This window comes from Sciurus vulgaris, assembly GCF_902686455.1.
Source record: "Sciurus vulgaris genome assembly, chromosome: 16".
Taxonomy (NCBI): domain Eukaryota; kingdom Metazoa; phylum Chordata; class Mammalia; order Rodentia; family Sciuridae; genus Sciurus; species Sciurus vulgaris.
Genome location: NC_136477.1, coordinates 2,428,833 through 2,447,360, shown reverse-complemented (window position 1 = coordinate 2,447,360; position 18,528 = coordinate 2,428,833). Strand labels below are relative to the sequence as shown.

The 18,528-nt window shown below is 62.8% G+C and overlaps 3 protein-coding genes across 4 annotated transcripts; 1 reads left to right on the top strand and 2 right to left on the bottom strand.

The window, feature by feature from the left end:
- Positions 1-1,090: 1,090 nt before the first annotated feature.
- TBXA2R (thromboxane A2 receptor) lies at positions 1,091-4,978 on the top strand (the record flags this gene model as incomplete). The annotated part of the gene is made up of 3 exons (XM_079115075.1): positions 1,091-1,310; positions 1,400-2,252; positions 4,307-4,978. Exons 2-3 carry the CDS (start codon positions 1,467-1,469, stop codon positions 4,976-4,978), a joined length of 1,458 nt encoding a protein of 485 aa, XP_078971201.1. The 5' UTR covers positions 1,091-1,310; positions 1,400-1,466.
- Positions 4,979-7,661: 2,683 nt separating this feature from the next.
- GIPC3 (GIPC PDZ domain containing family member 3) lies at positions 7,662-11,413 on the bottom strand. The gene is given in 8 exon segments (XM_079115276.1): positions 7,662-7,793; positions 7,830-8,046; positions 8,161-8,242; positions 8,443-8,453; positions 8,456-8,554; positions 9,705-9,885; positions 10,022-10,207; positions 10,901-11,413. Coding segments are annotated over 7 exon segments (936 nt in total). The 5' UTR covers positions 11,126-11,413; the 3' UTR covers positions 7,662-7,793; positions 7,830-7,894.
- Positions 11,414-12,960: 1,547 nt separating this feature from the next.
- Positions 12,961-17,759, bottom strand: HMG20B (high mobility group 20B). Of its 2 annotated transcripts, none has more exons than XM_079115201.1 (10): positions 17,667-17,759; positions 17,324-17,379; positions 16,910-17,018; positions 16,176-16,379; positions 15,484-15,604; positions 15,194-15,240; positions 14,960-15,032; positions 14,549-14,764; positions 13,744-13,876; positions 12,961-13,454 (listed from the first exon to the last, which is right to left on the bottom strand). In XM_079115201.1, exons 2-10 carry the CDS (start codon positions 17,359-17,361, stop codon positions 13,442-13,444), a joined length of 954 nt encoding a protein of 317 aa, XP_078971327.1. In that variant the 5' UTR covers positions 17,362-17,379; positions 17,667-17,759; the 3' UTR covers positions 12,961-13,441. The 2 variants fall into 2 exon arrangements, with proteins under 2 accessions (XP_078971327.1, XP_078971328.1); XM_079115202.1 differs by having other exon boundaries at positions 17,689-17,736.
- Positions 17,760-18,528: the final 769 nt, after the last annotated feature.

Genomic DNA, 18,528 nt, shown 5'->3' with positions numbered 1-18,528 from the left:
GCCTCCACTTCCCTCTGGGGGACCACCCCACCCAGGCGGCAGAGGCCCTGGCTCTTGGCAGGGGGACATCCAGGGTGGCCGTCAGGAAGCTGGGAGATCTATGAGGCTCTGTAGGGAGGAGCCGAGTGGAGGCCGTGCTGCGGGGCCAGGAACGACCTCAGCTTGCAGGGAACCTGGCCCGGCAGCCCTCCCAGCCTGCAGGGGCACCCTTCACAGGAAGGGAAACTGAGGCCCAAGCAGGATGGGAGTCCCAGGCAGAGAGAGGGCACTCGGACTGGCCGGGGCTTGACTACCGCCCGCCCCGTGAGTCTCTGGTCAGCTCCCGACGCTGTGGCCTTGGAGGCGACGGCCCGCCCAGTTGCCATGCCCCGCGCGGCTCCGCCCCGGGCAGATCCAGCCCTGGCTCCTCGGGGTGGGGGGCCGGTTGGTGCCTTTCTCGTCCTCTGTGGTATGTCCTCAGCAATCAGCTGAGTTTTTCTTTTTCCTCTCTCTCTCTCTCTCTCTCTCTCTCTCTCTCTCTCTCTCTACCAGGAATTGAACCCCCAGGGTGCTTAACTGCTGAGCCACATCCCCAGCCCTTTTTTTTAAATTTGGAAACAGTCTCGCTAAGTTGCTTATGGCCTCACTAGGTTGCTGAGGCTGCCCTCGAATTTGCAATCCTCCTGCCTTGACCTCCCAGCCACTGGCCTGCAGGGAGCTGACTTTTTAGCGCCTCGCTTCATGATCATCCACATCTGGCCTGGATTTTGCTGTGCGGTGTTCGAGCGGCTGTGTGCTGGGTTCTCCCCTGGGCCCACCCAGTGCCTGCTGCCTGCAGAGCCCATCCCTACAAAGGCGCTGGCTTTTTTATTTCCCAAAATGGAATTGGAACTTCTGGGTTATTTTTTTATTATAAAAGTAAAGCCACGAACATGGAAAAAAGGAATCACCGCTTCCCGGGAGAGGCAGGACGTCAGCACACCCTGTTCTCCAGGCTCACCAAGGAGGTGCCCGCGGGCCCTCACCAGGAGCAGGACCTGCGGGGGGGGCGGAGCAGCGCCCTGGCTGGCAGCCAGCCGTCCGGAGCCTGGTGCGCTGGAGGCCGGGTCCGAGCCGGCGGCTGAAGTCCGTGCTGGGCCCGTCAGGGCTCAGCCGTGGGAAGGATGTGAAGCTGAGGCTCCAGAACAGGAGCCACCAGCCTGGGGCTGCGGTGAGACCAGGGCTTGCCTTCCAACCCCGGCTCCTTGTCTTTCTCTAGGACCCAGAAAATCTCTCCCGGTGCCCCTGAGGAGAGGGCCCTGGTCTTCGCCCTCGAAGCTCCTGAGACTGCGGTAAGGGAGCGCCGTGGGACGCGGGCGCGGGGTGGCGGGGGGGCAGGCCGGGCGCAGCAGCGGGTGAACGCAGCCTCTCTCCACCCCAGGTGCGCCTGCACCGGTGCCAGCCCAGCCGCCGTGCCTCACCGGATGGGGTGGTGACCGCCCCGCACCATGTGGTCCAACAGCAGCGCCCTGGGGCCCTGTTTCCGGCCCACCAACACCACGCAGGAGGAGCGGCGTCTGGTGGCCTCGCCCTGGTTCGCTGCCTCCTTCTGCGTGGTGGGCCTGGCCTCCAACCTGCTGGCGCTGAGCGTGCTGGCCGGTGCCCGGCAGGGCAGCCCCTGCCCACGGTCCTCTTTCCTCACCCTCCTGGGCGGCCTGGTGCTCACGGATCTCCTGGGGCTGCTGGTCACCGGCACCGTGGTGGTGGCCCAGCACGCCGCGCTCTTCGACTGGCGCGCCGTGGACCCCGGCTGCCGCCTCTGCCACTTCATGGGCGTGGCCATGGTCTTCTTCGGCCTGTGCCCGCTGCTGCTGGGCGCCGCCATGGCCTCTGAGCGCTACCTGGGCATCACCCGGCCCTTCTCACGCCCAGCAGCCGCCTCGCAACGCCGCGCCTGGGCCACGGTGGGCCTGGTGTGGGCGGCGGCGCTGGCGCTGGGGCTGCTTCCGCTGCTGGGCCTGGGCCGCTACACCGTGCAGTACCCGGGCTCCTGGTGCTTCCTCACGCTGGGTGCCCAGCCAGGGGACGTGGCCTTTGGCCTGCTGTTCACGCTGCTCGGCGGCCTGTCAGTCGGACTGTCCTTCCTGCTCAACACCATCAGCGTGGCCACCCTGTGCCACGTCTACCACGGGCAGGAGGCCGCCCAGCAGCGCCCGCGGGACTGCGAGGTGGAGATGATGGTCCAGCTCCTGGGCATCATGGTGGTGGCCAGCATCTGCTGGACGCCACTGCTGGTGAGTGCGGGGCCGGGGTGTGGGAGGGGCGCCCCTGGTAACTGGGCAGGGGAGCTCTTGGGCCCGAGAGCCCCAGGAGGGTTTCCAGGCTCCGGCTGGGGTGCCGGGGCCTCCCAGAGGAAGGGCATGGGAGCCCCGGCCGGGAAGGATGAGTAGGAGCTGCGCCAGGCAAAACCTGGAAGGCATTCTAGGCAGAATCATGCAAGACCTGTTTCCTGGTGCGACTCTGTGCCCGTGCCCGGGGCCGGCGGGAGCTGGCTGGTGGCAGGAGCTGCACAGGCTGCTCTTTGGTGAACCGAGAGCAGCCAGCACCACTTCATTTCCACTGGAGTCAGAACAGGGTGAGCCAGCCACCCTGGGCCAGGGGCTCCATGTGGACGCTTACCAGGGGCCTGTGAGCCTGAGGCCCTGGGGTCCACCCAGCACCACACACAGGCAGAGGACAGGAGGCCCACCTGTCGGTGTGTCTGCAAAGAAATCCGAGCATTTATTCACTTATTCCCTCCACAAACACCTGCCCTGGCCCCACGAGCCAGTGAGAGCGCTGCAGAGCCCGCAGAGAACAGAGTGAGGGGCCCGGTGCTTCCCGGGTCTGCCCAGCAGGTGGACTCCTATACATCCTTTAGAACCTGCCTCCTGTGGCCGAGAACTCAATGCTTCAAGAGCCCGAAGCCAGCTGGGCATGGAGGCCGGGGCACGAGGATCTTCTGGGCAACATCCAAAGGTCTGAGGATGTAGCTCAGTGTTAGAGCATCGCTGAGTTCAATCCCAGTATCAGCAAAGGAAAGGAAAGAGCAGGAAGGGCGGGCCTGGAGACTGGAAGGCGGAGAGGAGACCGCAGACCTCGGGAGTGTGGGGGAGGAGCGCTCCGGGAGGAGGGCGCAGCCGGGCACAGGCCCTGGGGTGCAGCCTGGCGAGTTGCAGGCACAGTGAGGAGCCCATGTGGGGGAGCAGGGAAGGAGAGAGAGAGGGGGTGAAGCAGGTCGTGTAGGCTTGACCCCGGGGGAGGTGGGAGCCACGCAGGGCTCTAGGCAGCGGGGTAACCTGAGTCAGGTGCTTGCAGGCGCCCTCTGGCTGCTGCGGGGAGGACAGGCTGGAGGGGCCCTGGTGGCAGTGTGAGGTCTCAGACCCACCAGGGTCTGCTCTGTCCCCAGCTTCACCCAGCACACAGTAGGTACTTAGGAAATAATTCTAATGTAGCAATACATTTTAATAAAATACAAATTATTTTGACATACTATAAATTTTAGTTATAATTAATTGTAATTATACAAGACAATTATATTTATTTTCTTATTATAACTAATAGTTGCATTATTATGCAAGGTCGTGATTACATAGTGCATGATACCTAATGTTAGGTAATTATATACCTAACAAATTATTATCATTAATAATTACATTAATTAAATAATTATTATGTTACTTTAAAAAATCATGCTATATAAAAACATTAAAACAGTCCTTATGTTTTTATAAGTCTAAACTTCATATTGAATGAAATGTGTTAAAATAATCAAGTATAAACTATTTAGCATGTAGAAATTCAACACATGTAAAGGAATTTTTTCCTTTTTGGTGGGTGTGGTGGGATACACCTGTAATCCTAGAGACTCAGGAGGCTGAGGCAGGAGGACTGCAAGTTCGAGGCCAGCCTCAGCTACTTAGCAAGAACCCAAGCAGTTTAGTGAGATCCTGACTCAAAAACTAAAACGGTCTGAGGGCATGGCTCCGCGGTTCAGTGCCCCTGGGTTCCATCCCCAGCACCACAAAAAAAACATGTGAAAGGTAAATGTTAATAAAATAGTGCTTGAAACCGGACAGGCGAGGTTGCCAGCGGGATGGTGCTGGCGGCAGCACACTCCGCTGGGCTCTGCCTTTTGGCGGAGTTCAGTTGTGTCCAGGAGAGGGGCAGAAGCAGGTGCTCCTTGTGGACTCAGCAGCAGCAGCTCAGAGAGGTGGGCAGTTCTCCCCAGGTGGCACAGCCAGGGGGCATTTCAGGGCCAAAGGGCCGCCTGGAGGCTTGCCGCCTGCTAACGCCCTGGCCCTCGCAGGTCTTCATCGCCCAGACGGTGCTGCAGGACCCGCCTGCCATGAACCCGGCGGGGCAGCTGTCCCGGGCCACCGAGCAGCGGCTGCTCATCTACCTGCGCGTGGCCACCTGGAACCAGATCCTGGACCCCTGGGTCTACATCCTGTTCCGCCGCGCAGTGCTGCGGCGCCTGCACCCGCGTCTCAGCGCCAGGCCCAGGTCGCTGTCCCTGCGGCCGCAGCCCGCCCCGGGGTCCAGGCTTGCAGTAGGGCCTGCGGCCAGACCCGGGCCTGGCCCCCTGCTGACCCGTACCTCTCTCTCACCTGGCGCCTGCCTGTGCCCCTGTCCCTGGAGCCGCCTCCCCCGGAGCCCCGCTCCCAGCCCCGACGAGGGAGGCGCGGGACGCTGCGCCCAGGACCAGCGGCGGCCCGGCGCTCCTGGGAACCCGCCCGCCAGGCTCTGCCTGGAAGCCGCCAGCGCCGTCGCCCCTTCTTGCCCAAATACACCTGCGGCCCCCGCTCTAGTCCCTTCGCTTCCGGAGCAGCGGCCTGGACAGGGGAGGGTACGGGGGTCCCGCCTCGCAGGGCGAGGGACGGAGGACCGGCTGCGCGCGCCTCATGGACGGAGCGTGCGCCCAGCCCTTTGCAGGCGGCGGCGCCCCAGGCTCCCGGCGCCGCGGGGCTTCTGGGAGTAAACCCAGTTGGCGGCTGGGGAGAAGGGAGGGAGGCCGTCGGCGGGACGGTGACCGAAGCAGGCCCGCAGGCGCTCCGCAACCAGGCAGGGCGGCCCTCCCGCCCAGGAAGGGCCCACGAGGGCGCGGCACACAGCGGGCGCCCTGCAGGCCTCGGCCTGATGTCCGTCCACTCCCAGCCCCGCAATGACACAGGCGGCTGCAGGGCGCCATGGGCCTTTATTGCCAGGAGCCCTGAGGTACCCAGGACGGAGCGCCCGCCCTCCCGCCCCGCCTGGATCTGCTTACACCTCCCCGAAACCAGGGCCCTGAAACCCAAGCCCCTGTTTCCATCCTCCGCACCTGCTGGGAAATGAGGTCACCTGCCTCATCTGGGGGCCAGCTGGGAGGGGCAGGAGCCAGGAGGATGTCATGCGCAAGCAACCCGTGGTGGGGGAGGGACCCCTGACTCCCTGAGCTTGGGGGAGGGGCACAGGGTGCCGGGACCCCAGGAGGTATCCCCGGGGACAGGACTAGGAGTGGCAGATATGGTGGGTCGGGTCCCAAATGGGGCTTGGGGAAAAGGGCTGACTTCTAGGGGCTGAGGGAACTGGTGGCGGGGGGCAGGTGGGAGGTGGTGGTGCCCTGCTTGGGGCCAGGGCTGGCCTAGGTCCCTGTCCCAGACGGCGGGGCTGAGGTGCAGGCCCAAGGGCCTTGCAGGGGCTGGGGTTGGGGTTCTGGGGGATGGACCTGGGGGCTGGGCTGGGTCTGAGAGACCAGGCTGAGCTCCAGTCACAGCCAGGGGCCTGTGGGTGGAGCCTGTTGCTGGAGCTCAGCTGGATGCTTGAGCTGGGCTGGGTTTTGGAGGAGTGCTGGGTCTCTGCGCTGGACCGGGATCTGGAGCGGAGATGGCTCCAGAGGTGCTCTGGGTTTGCGAGCTGAACTGCATCCAGGGCCTGCACTGGGCTCCAGGGCTGGACAGAGGCTCCCAGCTGAGCTGAGTTCCAGAGCTGGTTGGAGTTCTGGTGCCGAGTTGAGTTCTAGAAACAGGCTGGGTTCTGGAACTGGAGCGGGGCTCAGAGCTGGGCTGCATACTGGAACTTGTCTGTGTCCCTACGTCCAGCTGAGTGCCAGAGGTGGCCTGGGATGTCGCCTTGAGCTGGGATCTGGCTCGTGGCAGGGGTTCAGAACTGAGTGGAGGGCCAGGGTGGGTGGAGCTTCCGGGCAGTGCTGGGGCCTAGAGCGAGGCCAGTCCCAGAACAAGGCAGGGTCCTAGGGCCTGGCCCCAGGGCTGCACTGGACTGTGTCCCAGAACTGGACTGGACTCCAGCACTTAGCTGGGTTCTGGAACTCAGCTGGGTCTCAGCAGCTGACTGCATTTCAGAGTGGGCTGCGTTTTCAGAACCAGGCTGTGCTCCAGAGCTGAGCTGAGTTCTGGGGCTGGGCAGGTGGACTTCTGAGCTGGCTTGAGCTCTGGAGCTGGGCCAGGCCGTGCAGTCTGTCCGGGTCCCAGAGCTGGACTGTGCTTTGCAGGGAGAGTGGGGCTCGGCACGTGGCCGAGTCCCAGAGCTGGCTTCAGGGGTGGGTGGCATTCCAGCACTGGAGATCGGCCTCGTCAAAGCCGCCAGCTGGGCTCCAGAGCCGGCTCAGTCACAAGAGCTGGACTCATCGCCATAGCTGGATGGTGGACTCAGGAGAGGGGCAGGTACTTGGAAGCAAATGGGTTTTAGAGCAGAGTTGAGGTTGGGTTCTGGATTGGGCAACAGTGTGGGCCTGGCTTTCTGAGCTAGTCTGAGTTCTTGAATGGGGTTTGGTCTGAGAGCTGACTTGAATTCTATGACTGGGCTTATTCTGGAGTCTTGCCTGCGTTCCAAAACTAAGTGGTGCTCCCAAGCTGGCCTGAGTATCCAGGTAGGGCGCAGCCACCCAAGTGTCTTGAGCCACAGAGACAGGTCGAGTTTTATAGCCAGGCTCAGTCTGAGAGCTGGACTGGGTTTCAGAACTGGGATTGATCGCCAAACTCAGCAGAATCTTAAAATCTGTCTGGGTTCCAGAACTTGGTCTGATGTCAGGGCTTGACTGAATTCTAGAATTGGGCTCAATCTCAGATCTGGCCTGAGTTCTAGAACAGGGCTTGGTCTCAGAGTTGAACAGGGTTCTAGAATGGAGCTTGGCCTTGGTGCTGCTCTGAGTTCTAGAAAATGGTTTGTTTTCAGAGCTGAGCTGGGTTCTGGAGTCGGGCTTGATCTCAGAGCTGAGTTTTGTCTCCGAGCCTGTCTGGTATCTAGAGGTGGATTCTAGCTCAAAGCTGGCCTGAGTTCTAGGGCAAGATTTGGTCTCAGAGCTGAGCTGAGTTCTGGAGTCGGGCTGGTCTTGGTGCTGCTCTGAGTTCTAGGACATGGTTTGGTCTCAGAGTTGAGCTGGATTCTGGAGTCGGGCCTGGTCTCAGAGCTCAGCTGAGTTCTGGAATTGGGCTTGGTCTCAGAGCTGAGTTTGGTCTCAGAGCCCGTCTGGTATCTAGAGGTGGATTCTAGCTCAAAGCTGGCCTGAGTTCTAGAGCAAAATTTGGTCTCAGAGCTGAGCCGGGTTCTGGAGCCAGGTTTGGTCTCAGAGCTGAGCTGGGTTCTGGAGTTGGGCTTGGTCTCAGAGCCTGGCTGGTCACTAGAGGTGGATTCTAGCTCAGGGCTGGCCTGGGTTTTGGAGCACAGTTTGACTTCAGAACCGGGTTGCATTCTAATGTAGGACTGGGTTGTGGAGCTGGGTTGGGACTCTGAATGGACTGGGTTCTGGAGACGAACCTGGCCTCTGAGCTCTGTTGGGTTCTGGAGCAGGGCTGGATCTCAGATCCGGACTGGTTTCTGGAGCAGAGCTGGACTGTGGACACTGGCTGGGGCAGTGGGTTGGGCTCCGGGCTGGGGCTGCGTCCAGCCCTGGGGCAGACTAGCCACAAGCCTCCCTGGCCTCGCCAATGGCGGCCCACACCTCCACCACAAACTCGTCCGGGAAGGCAAACTCGCCCAAGACGGAGTCTAAGCAGCGTGCAAACTCCTGGACGCTGCCTGTCTTCTTGGACGTCTCCACCATGGTGGATGCTGTGGGCAACGTGGAGGGACACGGATGAGGGCGCTCTGGCCTGGCCTCTCCTGGGGTCCCACCTCCTCCCAGGGATGCCCGCCCCCAGGCCCCCGCTTACCCTGGCCCCTTACCCAGCTCTGGGTCGCGAATGCCCATGTAGCTCTCCAGCAGGTCGTCCACCTTCCGAGCGGCCTCCTCCTCAAACTCGCTGGGCTAGGGCACAGGAGAGGAGGCGGGGGTGAGAACCGCCACCCCGCGACCCCAGGGATGAGCGGCGGGACACCCAGCACTGGTGCCCCGGGCTCTGGAACCACCGCCCCCTCCATCAGGACCCGCTTCACGGGCCGGAAACCGACGCTGGGAGGTGGACCGCGCTGGGCCCCACAGCCCCGGAAGACCCTCCCCACGCTCACCGCCTCCTCACCGTGGCGGCACCCCCAGAGCGGAGCCGCAGGGTCTCCCTCCCGCTGGCCACTCGTGCTTCCACAGGACATTTGCTGCTCCTGCTCCTCTGGCTGATCATATCTGGAGGGGACACAGTGGGGCACAGGCCTGTGTTCTGGATGTGGAGAGCCCTGGGAGGCCACAAGCTGAGCCTCCCTAGAACCTTCTTGTCCCCCACCTTCCACGGGTGAGTCTTCAGAGACCCCATTCAAGGTTCCACTCTTCCTGCCTAAGACACGAAGCCACCAGGCCTCTGGGGTGAGCCACGTAGCAGACTGGACGGAGACCCATGTGCTCCTGCCTCGGCGGTTCCCCGAATCCCCCACCTCAAGTGACTCGCTACAGGGGACCCTCCTGTGGCTGGTGGCTCCATCTGCAAAAGCCCCCTCGGGGAGACTCGCTCTTCCTTGCAGGCCTGGCTCCCAGAGTTCATGGCCCGAAACAAGACAATCTAAAACCTCATGCGCCTGTCTCCTGGGCCCCCTGCGCGCGCCAAGGCACTTCTGGAGTCCCGCTCTAGAGCGGTGCTACCCAAGGGGCCCCCACGATGGGCCACGGGCAGCCCGTGTCCGTCCACATCACTCCCTCCAGAGGTCCCGCCCTGAAAAGGAAGAGGCCAGCTGTGGAGGCCCCTGGGGGAGGTCCCGTCCCCAGGCACCCTAGCGAGGTCTAGGACATCTGTGACGGTCACGTGCTCCTGGCATGGCTCCTGGTCTGGAGCAGGTGGAGGTCAGGGATGTTGCTCAGCACCCTGCAGTGCCCAGGATGCCCCTCCAGAGAAGGGTCCAGCCCAGTGTCCACCGTGCCCAGGCTGAGAAGCCACATCCAGAGCAAGCTCGTCTCGTCCAGGGGCCAGTCACAGACTTCCCTGTCTAAAGTGCCATTCTAGAACATGCCACAGTGTCATGGGGCCACCTTCCAAGCTCCCAACTGGCCACAAGGCGGATCGAGACGCCTCTCTATCCGACCCCTCTGCCCAAGCTTTCCCCCCACAACCGACCCTCTGACGATCTAGAAAACCCCTACCCGTCGGGATGCAGGGCCAGGGGCTCTGCCACGTACAAGAGGCATCTAGAAACGTCCTTTGTGCCTATGGTGCTGGCGTGGCGCCAGGGCCCTGCACACGCTGGGCAGGTGCTCGGCCACTGACTGTGTCCAGCCTGCCCCCCACACTGCGCGGTCGCCAAGTGGCCCCTTTCCGGGAGCCCCCGCCAGCCCAGGTGGCTCTCACCAAAGGCTCTCCTGGGCTGCACCAGGCGCAGGGTGAAGGGTTGGGACTTGGGCAGCTCCCGGAGCATCTTGGCCACCTCATAGTGGCGGCAGCCGACAATGGAGTGGTCATTGATGGCCTCGATGCTGTCGCCCACGCACACTGCCTCGACCCGGTTGATGATGCTGCCCTCCTTGATCCTCTGTGGGGACCCAAAGTCACTCTCAGGCAACCTGGCCACCTGCCTCGGGTCCCCAGAACCCACTTGGGTCCAGAGGGGCAGTCACTCAAGTCAGATCCCCAAGCACCCAGGAAGTGACCGGCCCACCCCAGGGCACCTTGATGAAGGCATAGCCGGCCCCGTTGTCCGTGATGGTCAGTCCCAGGGCATCCTCTGTCTTGGTGAGCTCGACCTCCTTGGTCTCACCACGCACATGGGCAAAGATAAAGTCCTCCAGCCCTATCTGTCCACCCAGGAGCTTTTGCATGTCCACCTTGTGGCTGTTGAGGGTGCAGAATAAGATCTGTGGGAGAAGAGGGGACCCGAGTTCACCTCAGCCCATTCCCTCTGCACCACCCAGACGCTGCGAATCAACCACTCCATGAGCGCAGAGCCAGAAGGGGAAAACCCGGTCCAAAGAGCTGCGGAGCTCACCTGTGGGAAGTGGCAGGGGCTGGGACCTGGGAATGGGGAGGGGGAAGAGGGAAGCTGCGTGGGGGATCCCTCTCCCCCACCTCCCCCACCCCGACTTCCATGTTATACCCTGCTGAGGTGTTTTAGGAGGATGGGAATTTCCTGGCGCCCTCTTGGGACTTCAAAGCACATAACCTGGCTGGAAAGCACCCGCTCCGCAGCCGGCTGCAGCAGCGCACTTCCCACCTGTGAGAGGTCTGCCCAAAACCCAGGGCCTCGGCGCCCAGGGACCACCGGGCGCCGCCCAGAAGGCAGGAATCCACTCCTAGCTGGCCCGCGGAGCGGGTTCCTGGAGGACGTAGGAATTCCCAGTCCCAAGACCTACTAATCTTTTGCGCAGGGCGTGCCAAGGGGTCCCTTGTGGCATGGTGGCATGGCACGCCCCGACCTCCGCCAGCTCCCACCATCCGGGGGGCCTGAGATCTAAGATTTCCTAGGAATCTGGGATCCACGGTCTCCCGTCTAAGGTCCAGGCTCCCCTCTCCGCCCGGGCACCTCGGGAGCGGGAACCCGGGGCGCTCACCTCGGTGGGCGCGATTCCGAAGGCCTCTGCGATCTTGGCGTAGAGCTCGCGGACGTTGGTGAAGCCTTCGATCTTGCCGGTGGGGCTGCCGTGCGCCAGCTGCGTGCGGAAGACGAGGCGCGGGCGCACGCGGGGCGCGGCTGGGGGCTCCGCGGGCGAGGGCGGGGGCACGGGGGCGCGCGGGGTCTCAGTCCGCGGGGCCTCACGGGCAGCAGCGCTCTCCATGGCCCGAGGAGCTCCTCCACCCACACAGGCTGCGGCCGCAGCCTCCGGATCCACCGCTTCCTGCAGCCTCCCCTCCCCCTGTCCAGGGCGCGACAGCCGAGTCACCCTGGTAAGGCGATCCGGGAACCAGAGCCTCCCGGGAAGGCGACACCGTGGGGTGGGGAGGGGAGCACGGGCCCCAGGTGTCCGGGCCCTGCCAGGGCCAGCAGCACCCTCCCTGGGGACGTCTGGCGGTCCTCAGGGGCCTGAGCTGTGGACAAAGAAATAACAAGGATCACAAATAAGGTCGGGGACAGCTGAGGTCCCCTAGCACTCATTCTCCGCTAAGTGTGTTCATTTAATTCTTGCAACAACCCTAAGAGATGGGGAGGGACGTTATGCTGGCATGCTTTGAGGGGCACCCGATCCTCCTTTGCCCACAGCCCTCCATGACTCCTTTTGGGTCAAAGCTCAAGTCCTCCTTGCACCCCCGAGGCTCTGAAGGGCTCTCCGTCCCACCCTGCCTCCTCCCTTTTCCTTCTCTCCACACCAGCTCCTGACTATGCCTCCAAAGTCAGGCTCATCCCTGCCCCAGGGCCTTTGCACAGCTGTGCCTTCTGCCTGGATGGACTTCCCCAGAGCTCTGCATGGTTCACTTCTGCACCTCTTTGTCTTTGACCAAAGGCTACCTGCTATCACCACCTCTGAATCTATCTTCCCCAATGTCTCCTTAGCATTTAAAGGTAGCATTTGACACATTAGCTACTTCACTTTCTCACCTTGTGTCCTGTCTGTGTCCCTGTCTACAGGGTCAGCTCCAGGAGGGCATGGCTGTGGTGTCCTTTATTCCCTTACTGCCTCGCTACACACAGTGGGTGCTCAAGCAGCCTTGGTGAGGGAGCTGCAATGGACAAGGACACTAGCCCCAGAAGTCTGTAAAACCCCTGGGTTGTGGCACTGGAACCACCTGGGCATCCATCAAAATTCCTGGACAGGAGCGTTGGCTCATTAAACTGCTCCTGTCCTGTGGGTGGCATCCAGCCACGTGAACCAGGCATTGGTGGAAAGAGGCAAGTTCCAGGAGGCTTTGGGCAGGGAGCAGTTGCTGTAACTTAGAAACCTGCCAAATGAAGCCAGGAGGTGTCCTCGCCTACCATCCCAGTTACTCCGGAGGCCGAGCCAGGAGGATCACACATTGGTGGCCAGCCTGGGCCTCTCTCCCCACCCCCCACAGTGCTGGGGGTTGAATCCAGAGCCTCATGCAGGCTGGGCAGGCACCTGTCTCAGAACAAATTCAACAGGGCTGGGGATGTAACTCAGGGATAGAGTGCCCTGGGCTGCCTCCCCAGGACCGTGGCCAAACGATGCCAGCTACGGGCGGGAGGGCCTGAGGACCTGGCTCAGTGTGGGATCAGACAAAGGGCACACAGTGTGGCTCCACTGACAGGAAATGCCTGAACCGAGACAGGAAGTCAGTCTGGCTGTCAGGCGCTGGGTGACTGGGGAGTGGCTGCTCACAGGGATGGGACTGCTTTCGGGTGGTAAGAACATTCTGGAACTCAGTAGAAATGATGGTGGCCTAACACCGTGAATGTGCTCAACGCCAGGGAAGCGTCACTTTCAAGGGCTGAAACGGCAGCTGCTGTACGGCAGCACACAGGAGGAGCTCACCACCGAGCCAGTGCCCGGGAGCCGCACGCTGCCCTCAGGAGTGGGGGTGGGTGCATGAGTCCCCCGCTGGTGTCACGGGGGACCCGTGTGTATCTCCTGGCTCAACCACACCCCAAAAAACTGCACACTCACAAGCCCGGAACGCAAACTCCCCGTGTTTATTTTAGAAGTCAGGACTGAGCTCCACACGGGTCCCTGGACCAGACAAGGGGCCTGCACAGCCTTCCCCCGGGGTGCAGCAGGGATTCTGGGGCCCACCCGTGTGCCTCCCTGCCTGTGGGGCACATCATGCCACCCTTCAGGTGAGCAACTCTAGGGGTCCCACATTGTGCAGTGGGCGCCTGTGCAGCCTCCAGCCGGGCGTGCGGCAGAGTCCTCCTGTCTGGGTCCCGCAGTGTGACCTGCCCCAAGAGGCAACAGGCTCTCTAGGCCCTGCGCCCACGGGATTCTGGCTGCACCTCCAGTGGCCGGTGCTTCCTCTGGGTTCAAGAAGCTGCAGATTGAAAGCTAAAGGGATACCGTAGAAATTTAATTTTAGGGGGGCTGGAGCCCCCAAGGTGCAGAATGGGGCCTAGCCCCCAAGGGTGGACCCCAGCCTCTCCTTCACTGGGGTGGGGAGAGGGTGGAGCCAGAGCTGCGTCTCTGCATTGGTGAGCGGCTGAGTCCTCACAGGTGCTCGCTGTGGGGAGAGAGGAGGAAGGAGGCCGGCATCAGGCTGGGCGCCCACGTGGTCCCCACTCCTCCAAGCAGACACCAGTGCGGGTCCCAGTGTGCAGCTGGGACCTCTCCTGAGGTTTGGGGGAAGCTGTGGACCCAAGTGGATCCCACCAGCAGCACTGACAAGACACAGGCCACTCGGTGTCCCCAGGAGTGGACAATAGTGGACTACCCTACCAGCCCTCTGGTAGTCCCCAGGGACCTCACTGGCAGCTAAATTGGGAACCAGGCCCCAGTACCCGGGCACACACCTGGCGACCTGGGCCAGGATCTCCTTGATGCGGACGATAAGCCTCTCGTGCTGGGCCGGGTCGCGTTCAATGGCACCATGTAGCCGGGCCATGTAGAAGTCCAGCGTGCCCAGTGTCGGCGTCTCGCCAGTGCCTGTAGAAGACCGGCAGGTGGTCAGCAGCCCCAGGGACTCATGGGGACTAGCTCCTTGGGGCCGAGGTTCCGGGGGCCTGCAGGAGGGGTCACTGGCCATAACAGTGGGTCGGGTCGGGGGCTGTCAAGGTCAGCTGTGGGCCGGAAGTTGGGCCGGCGGGGTCTTGGTGGGGTAGGGCCGTGGTGGTGGGGATCTGTAAGAGCCGCAGAGCGGGGTGCGAGGCTAGGGCAGGTGGGCACGGGGGACCTGCGGGAGGGCCAGTGGGACTAAGGAGTTGGGGTTTAGCGGGGACCGGAGGGGTGGACAGGGGTGGGCCTCAGGGTACCGGCTCACGGCTCAGTGGGCGAAGGGCTTGTGCTCAGAGGCGAGGGAGCGACTGGGGTGGTCTAGGGGCGTGAGGGAAGGTCAAAGGCGCGGGGCTCCGTAGTCGGGGGCGGAGACGGCAGAAGGGCTTTGGGTGACCAGGAAAGGAGGATGCGGTCAGAAGGGACGAGGCAGGGAGGGTCAGCGGTCCGGGGGTCAGGCAGGGAGGCGGGTTCAGCGCACACCCAGCTCAGGGCGTCGGGAGGGAGGCGGTCCGCGCTCGGGAGGTCAGGGGCGGGCGGGGCCGGCGGGGCCGGCGGGGCGGGGCCCGGGAGGGGGCGGGCCCGGGGGTCCGCGGCGCTCCGCACCCGGCACCGGCAGCGAGGCGAAGCTGGCGGTGAGCGCCTGGCGCACGGCCTGGAGCTGCTGCTGCAGCGCCAGCGTCCGCCTCTCCTCCAGCGCCAGCTCCTGCTCCAGGCGCTCGCGCGCGCTGCTCATGCTCTGCGTGTGTCTCTGCAGCACAGCGTTCTGCTCCTCGAAGGCCACGTTCATCTTCCGCAGACGCCGCAGCTCCGCCTCCCGCGCTGCAGCCGGGAGCCGGGAGCCGGGTTAGAGCCCCGCGCTTGCCCCGCACGCCCCGCCGCCGCGGGTCTCTGCCCGAGCTGTGCTACCCGCCCCACCTCAGCACCCAGGTCAGAGAAGGTGCCTAGACTTTTGAGGCGATCCCCCCGCTTCCCCTTTCTCCCACATCTACTGCGCTGGAACTCTTCAACGTTCACCTTTGTTTTGGTCCAAGAACTCTTCAGTGAAAATGGGAACATCGAAGGTGGAGAAGCCGTCGCAGTCTCCACCCTGGGACAAAAGGCCAAGGTGGCAATTTGGAGGGAAGGGAGCCACACCCCCTGGATGTTCCCTGAGACCGGGAGGGGCAGTCCGTTTAACATCCACCCGAGGGTCTAAAAACCTCCAGCGCTCTTCCCCGCCCCATGCTGCTTTCCCGGGAGGAACATTACCTTGTGTCCATTCAAGAGCGTGTTCATGAGCCCGGAGCCAGAGTCCTCTGGTGGGGCAGGGAGGAGGGTAGGGTCAGCCTCCCAGCTCTCCGCCGCCTACTTGCCCCTCCCCTCTCCTCAGCCCTCTTTCATCCCGGTCAGGCTCCCCACGTGGGCCCCTTTGCAGTGCTGAGTGAACCCCATGCACGTGTAACCGGTTATGTCTCTTCTCTGCACGGAGGGGACCTTTGCCTGGGCAGGGTCAGCACTACACAGAGCAGGCACACACAACTGGACTCCAGCAGGCTCACCTTTCTTGATCTTCTTTTCTTGGATCTTCTCGGCGCACATCTTATAGGCCTCCGACTGCTGGTAGGCCCGCAGCTCCTTCATGTACTGCTGCTTCTCCCGCTCAGCCTCATCCAGGTAACGCTGCAGGGCAGGGCAGCGTCCAAAGGCTCAGCCCAGCCCAGATGAGAGGCCTCCATGGCCAGGACTCTGCCTCCATCACCCAGATCTGTGGCCCTGCCCCCCGCAACCTTCCAGAGCTCCCTATGCTAGTAAGGCTGCTGCCCAGGGCACCTTAAGAGCCCCCACCTTGATGCCTCCCTCTCTCTGCATAACCCTGCTCTAGGCTGCTCCACGCCACACCGTGTCTGCCTGTTGAAATACCACTTTCAAAACAGGTGCAAACGGAAAGTGGATTTGTTAAATTTCTTCAACATTTTTGCAATTTTGAAATTAATTACCAGAATTTGAGACTCGCAAGATTTCGCCAAAAAATTTGGCCCCCATCTCAACATCTTTGGATATAACATTAAGTTTTAGATCTATCTCCCCTGTTGTTACAATTGCCAACTATTGGGGGTGGGGTGGTCATGGATGTTCATTTTTCCAAGCGGAATATGAACCCTCCCACAACGCGATGCTTTGGGGGACGTGGTTGCAGGGATTTCCGAGTGGGCTGGGGGATCAGCAGACGTAGCGCCCCTGCCGTCCCCACCTGCTTTTCTGCAGGCTGCAGCTTGCTCCATTCTGCGCCCAGCATCTTGGTGATCTCAGGAAAGGGCAGATCCGGGTGGCGCGTGCGGATCTGCTCCCGCCGCTCGTTCAGGAAGCGCACGTAGCCTGTCACCGGTGCCTTGGGCCCATTCGGCAGAATCTTCTTGCGCTTCTTGCCCTTGGGCCAGCCCCGCTTTTTCACTGGCTGCAAAACCCGGCTGCGTTGTTGGGTGGGGCCCGGAGGACTGGAGCGGGACTCAGAGAGGGGGCGGAGACTGTGCGGGCGGGGTTAAATGATGGCAGGGCCTAGTAGTCCGAAAACTGGGAAGGGCTGGAGGCATGACCCGGTCAAGGATCAGGACCCGGGCGATTAGAGGAGTTCCTGGCCAGGTGAGGGTATCCGACTTACTAGGGAGGGGGCTGAGCCCAGGGATGTGGTTAGCTTGGGCTGTGGGCGTGGCTTCTTGGTGGGGGAAGGCGAGGCCCAGAAAGAGGCGGGAAGTGGGCGGGGCCGTAAGCGTGGGCGGAGCTACCACTGGGCAGTGGGCGGGATCTGGGCTTAGAGCGGCAGAGTCTGTTGGGGGCGTGGCATCTAGCACCGGTGGGGTCTCTGCTTCCAGAAGAAATCGGGGCTGTGGGCGGAGGCACCAGGAATTCAAATCTGGTCTTGGGCGGGGCTTCAAGTCGGGGGGCGGAGCCCGGAGGCCTCCGGGTTTTAGGGGGAAGGAGTCTCACCTCCTCCTCGTGGGACCCCTTCTCGCCGGCCCGCTGGCCCTCGCCGCGCTCCTGCTTGACAGCCACCACGAAGCCCCCGTGCTGGCCCGGAGCCTTGCCGCCCGCCGGCCTGGGACGAGGGGACAACAGGGTTACCCCCACCCAGGAGCCTTCTCTACCCGCCACGCTCACCCCGAGCGTTTTGAGACCACGGAGCCCGCGGAGTTGGCCAAGAGGGGGTCAGGATCAGGGGGTCGAGACTGCATCAACAGCGGGGAGAGCCGGCAGTCCTGGGAGGAACTGGAGCCCAGAAGCGGGGTCACAGGCTGGAGTCTGGGGAGAAGCACGTGGGGATCCTCGACCCGGGTGGGGGAGTCACGACCCTAAGGGGCGGGAGTCCAGGAGCTCGCACGGGGCGGGGGGCGGCGCACTCACGCGGCGACCGCGCTGGGCTGCTTGGGACCGTGGGACATGGCCGCTCCGGGCCGGACCTAGAACACAAGCAGGCAGAGGTGAGGGCCCTCGAGCCCCGGATGGCGGGGTCCCGCCCCCACCCAGACCAGGAGCCGCGAATGCCGGGCCCGGTGCGCCTGGGGGGGGCCGGATCCGGGGGCGGGGAAGTCCTCGAGGGCGGGCGCCCCAGGAATCCTTTGTTGGGCGATCGCCCCCCGGGAGGCCGGACCGGCTTCCCTCCAGCCCGGAAAGGGCCCCGCCCCGGCTCCGGGACCCCCGCGCCCCCGCCCCCTCTTAGGACCCCGAGTTCCGCGGCTGTTTTCACCTCCAAAGAAACTTTCCCGGACCTTTCGACTGCGGCGACGCTCCAACCAACCGCCCCGAGCCCGCCCCTGCCGGCTGCTCCGCCCCGCTCCGCCCTCGGCATGCTAATGACAGTAGTGGCGAGTGGCCCGATTGGGTGCTGCATCCCTCTGGGGCGTGACTATGCAGATGAAGGTCAGCGCGCCCGTGAGTGATTGGCCGAGTAGGCTGCGGAGCCGCGTGGGAAGGTGGGGCGGGAAGACTGCGGGCGGTGCGTCAAGTTCGGCTGCGCTCGGCTGCGCTCGGGACCAATCCAGGGCTCCTGGAGGCCTCGCTGGGCGGAGCCTCTTAAAGGGCCAGTAGGCGCGGCACGGACGGCTCCTCCCAGCTTGAAGTGGAGACTCCCCGCCCCTGCCGGATCTGGGAGCTGAGGATCCAGGTTGGTCCCGCCTCAGTTGCCATGGGGACAGCGGCAGGTTGCTAGGGAAGAGGTTAAGGACCTGGGGGCATCCTCCAGTGTTAGGGCAAGGTGGACCTGTTCTTAGCCTCCTGCAAAAGCTGGGGAGGGGGAGGGTTCCGGTTTATTCACTTAACTAGAGTCCTTGGCACCTCGCCCAGTCTGGGGCTTCTGGGCGTGGGGATTGCTTTACCCCTAGAACCAGGGTTTTCCCTCCTGTGCAATAGGTTTTCTGCACCATGTCCAGGACCAAGAGGCTGGACTTGGGGCTGGGCTGTGGCTCAGTGGTAGAGCGCTTCCTTCCTCACGTGTGAGGCTCTGGGTTCGATTCTCAGCACCACACATAAATAAATAAATTAAAGGCCCATCAACAACTAAAAGAAGCGGGGCGGGGGGCTGGATCCGGGTCTGGGTCAGGGTGGGGATG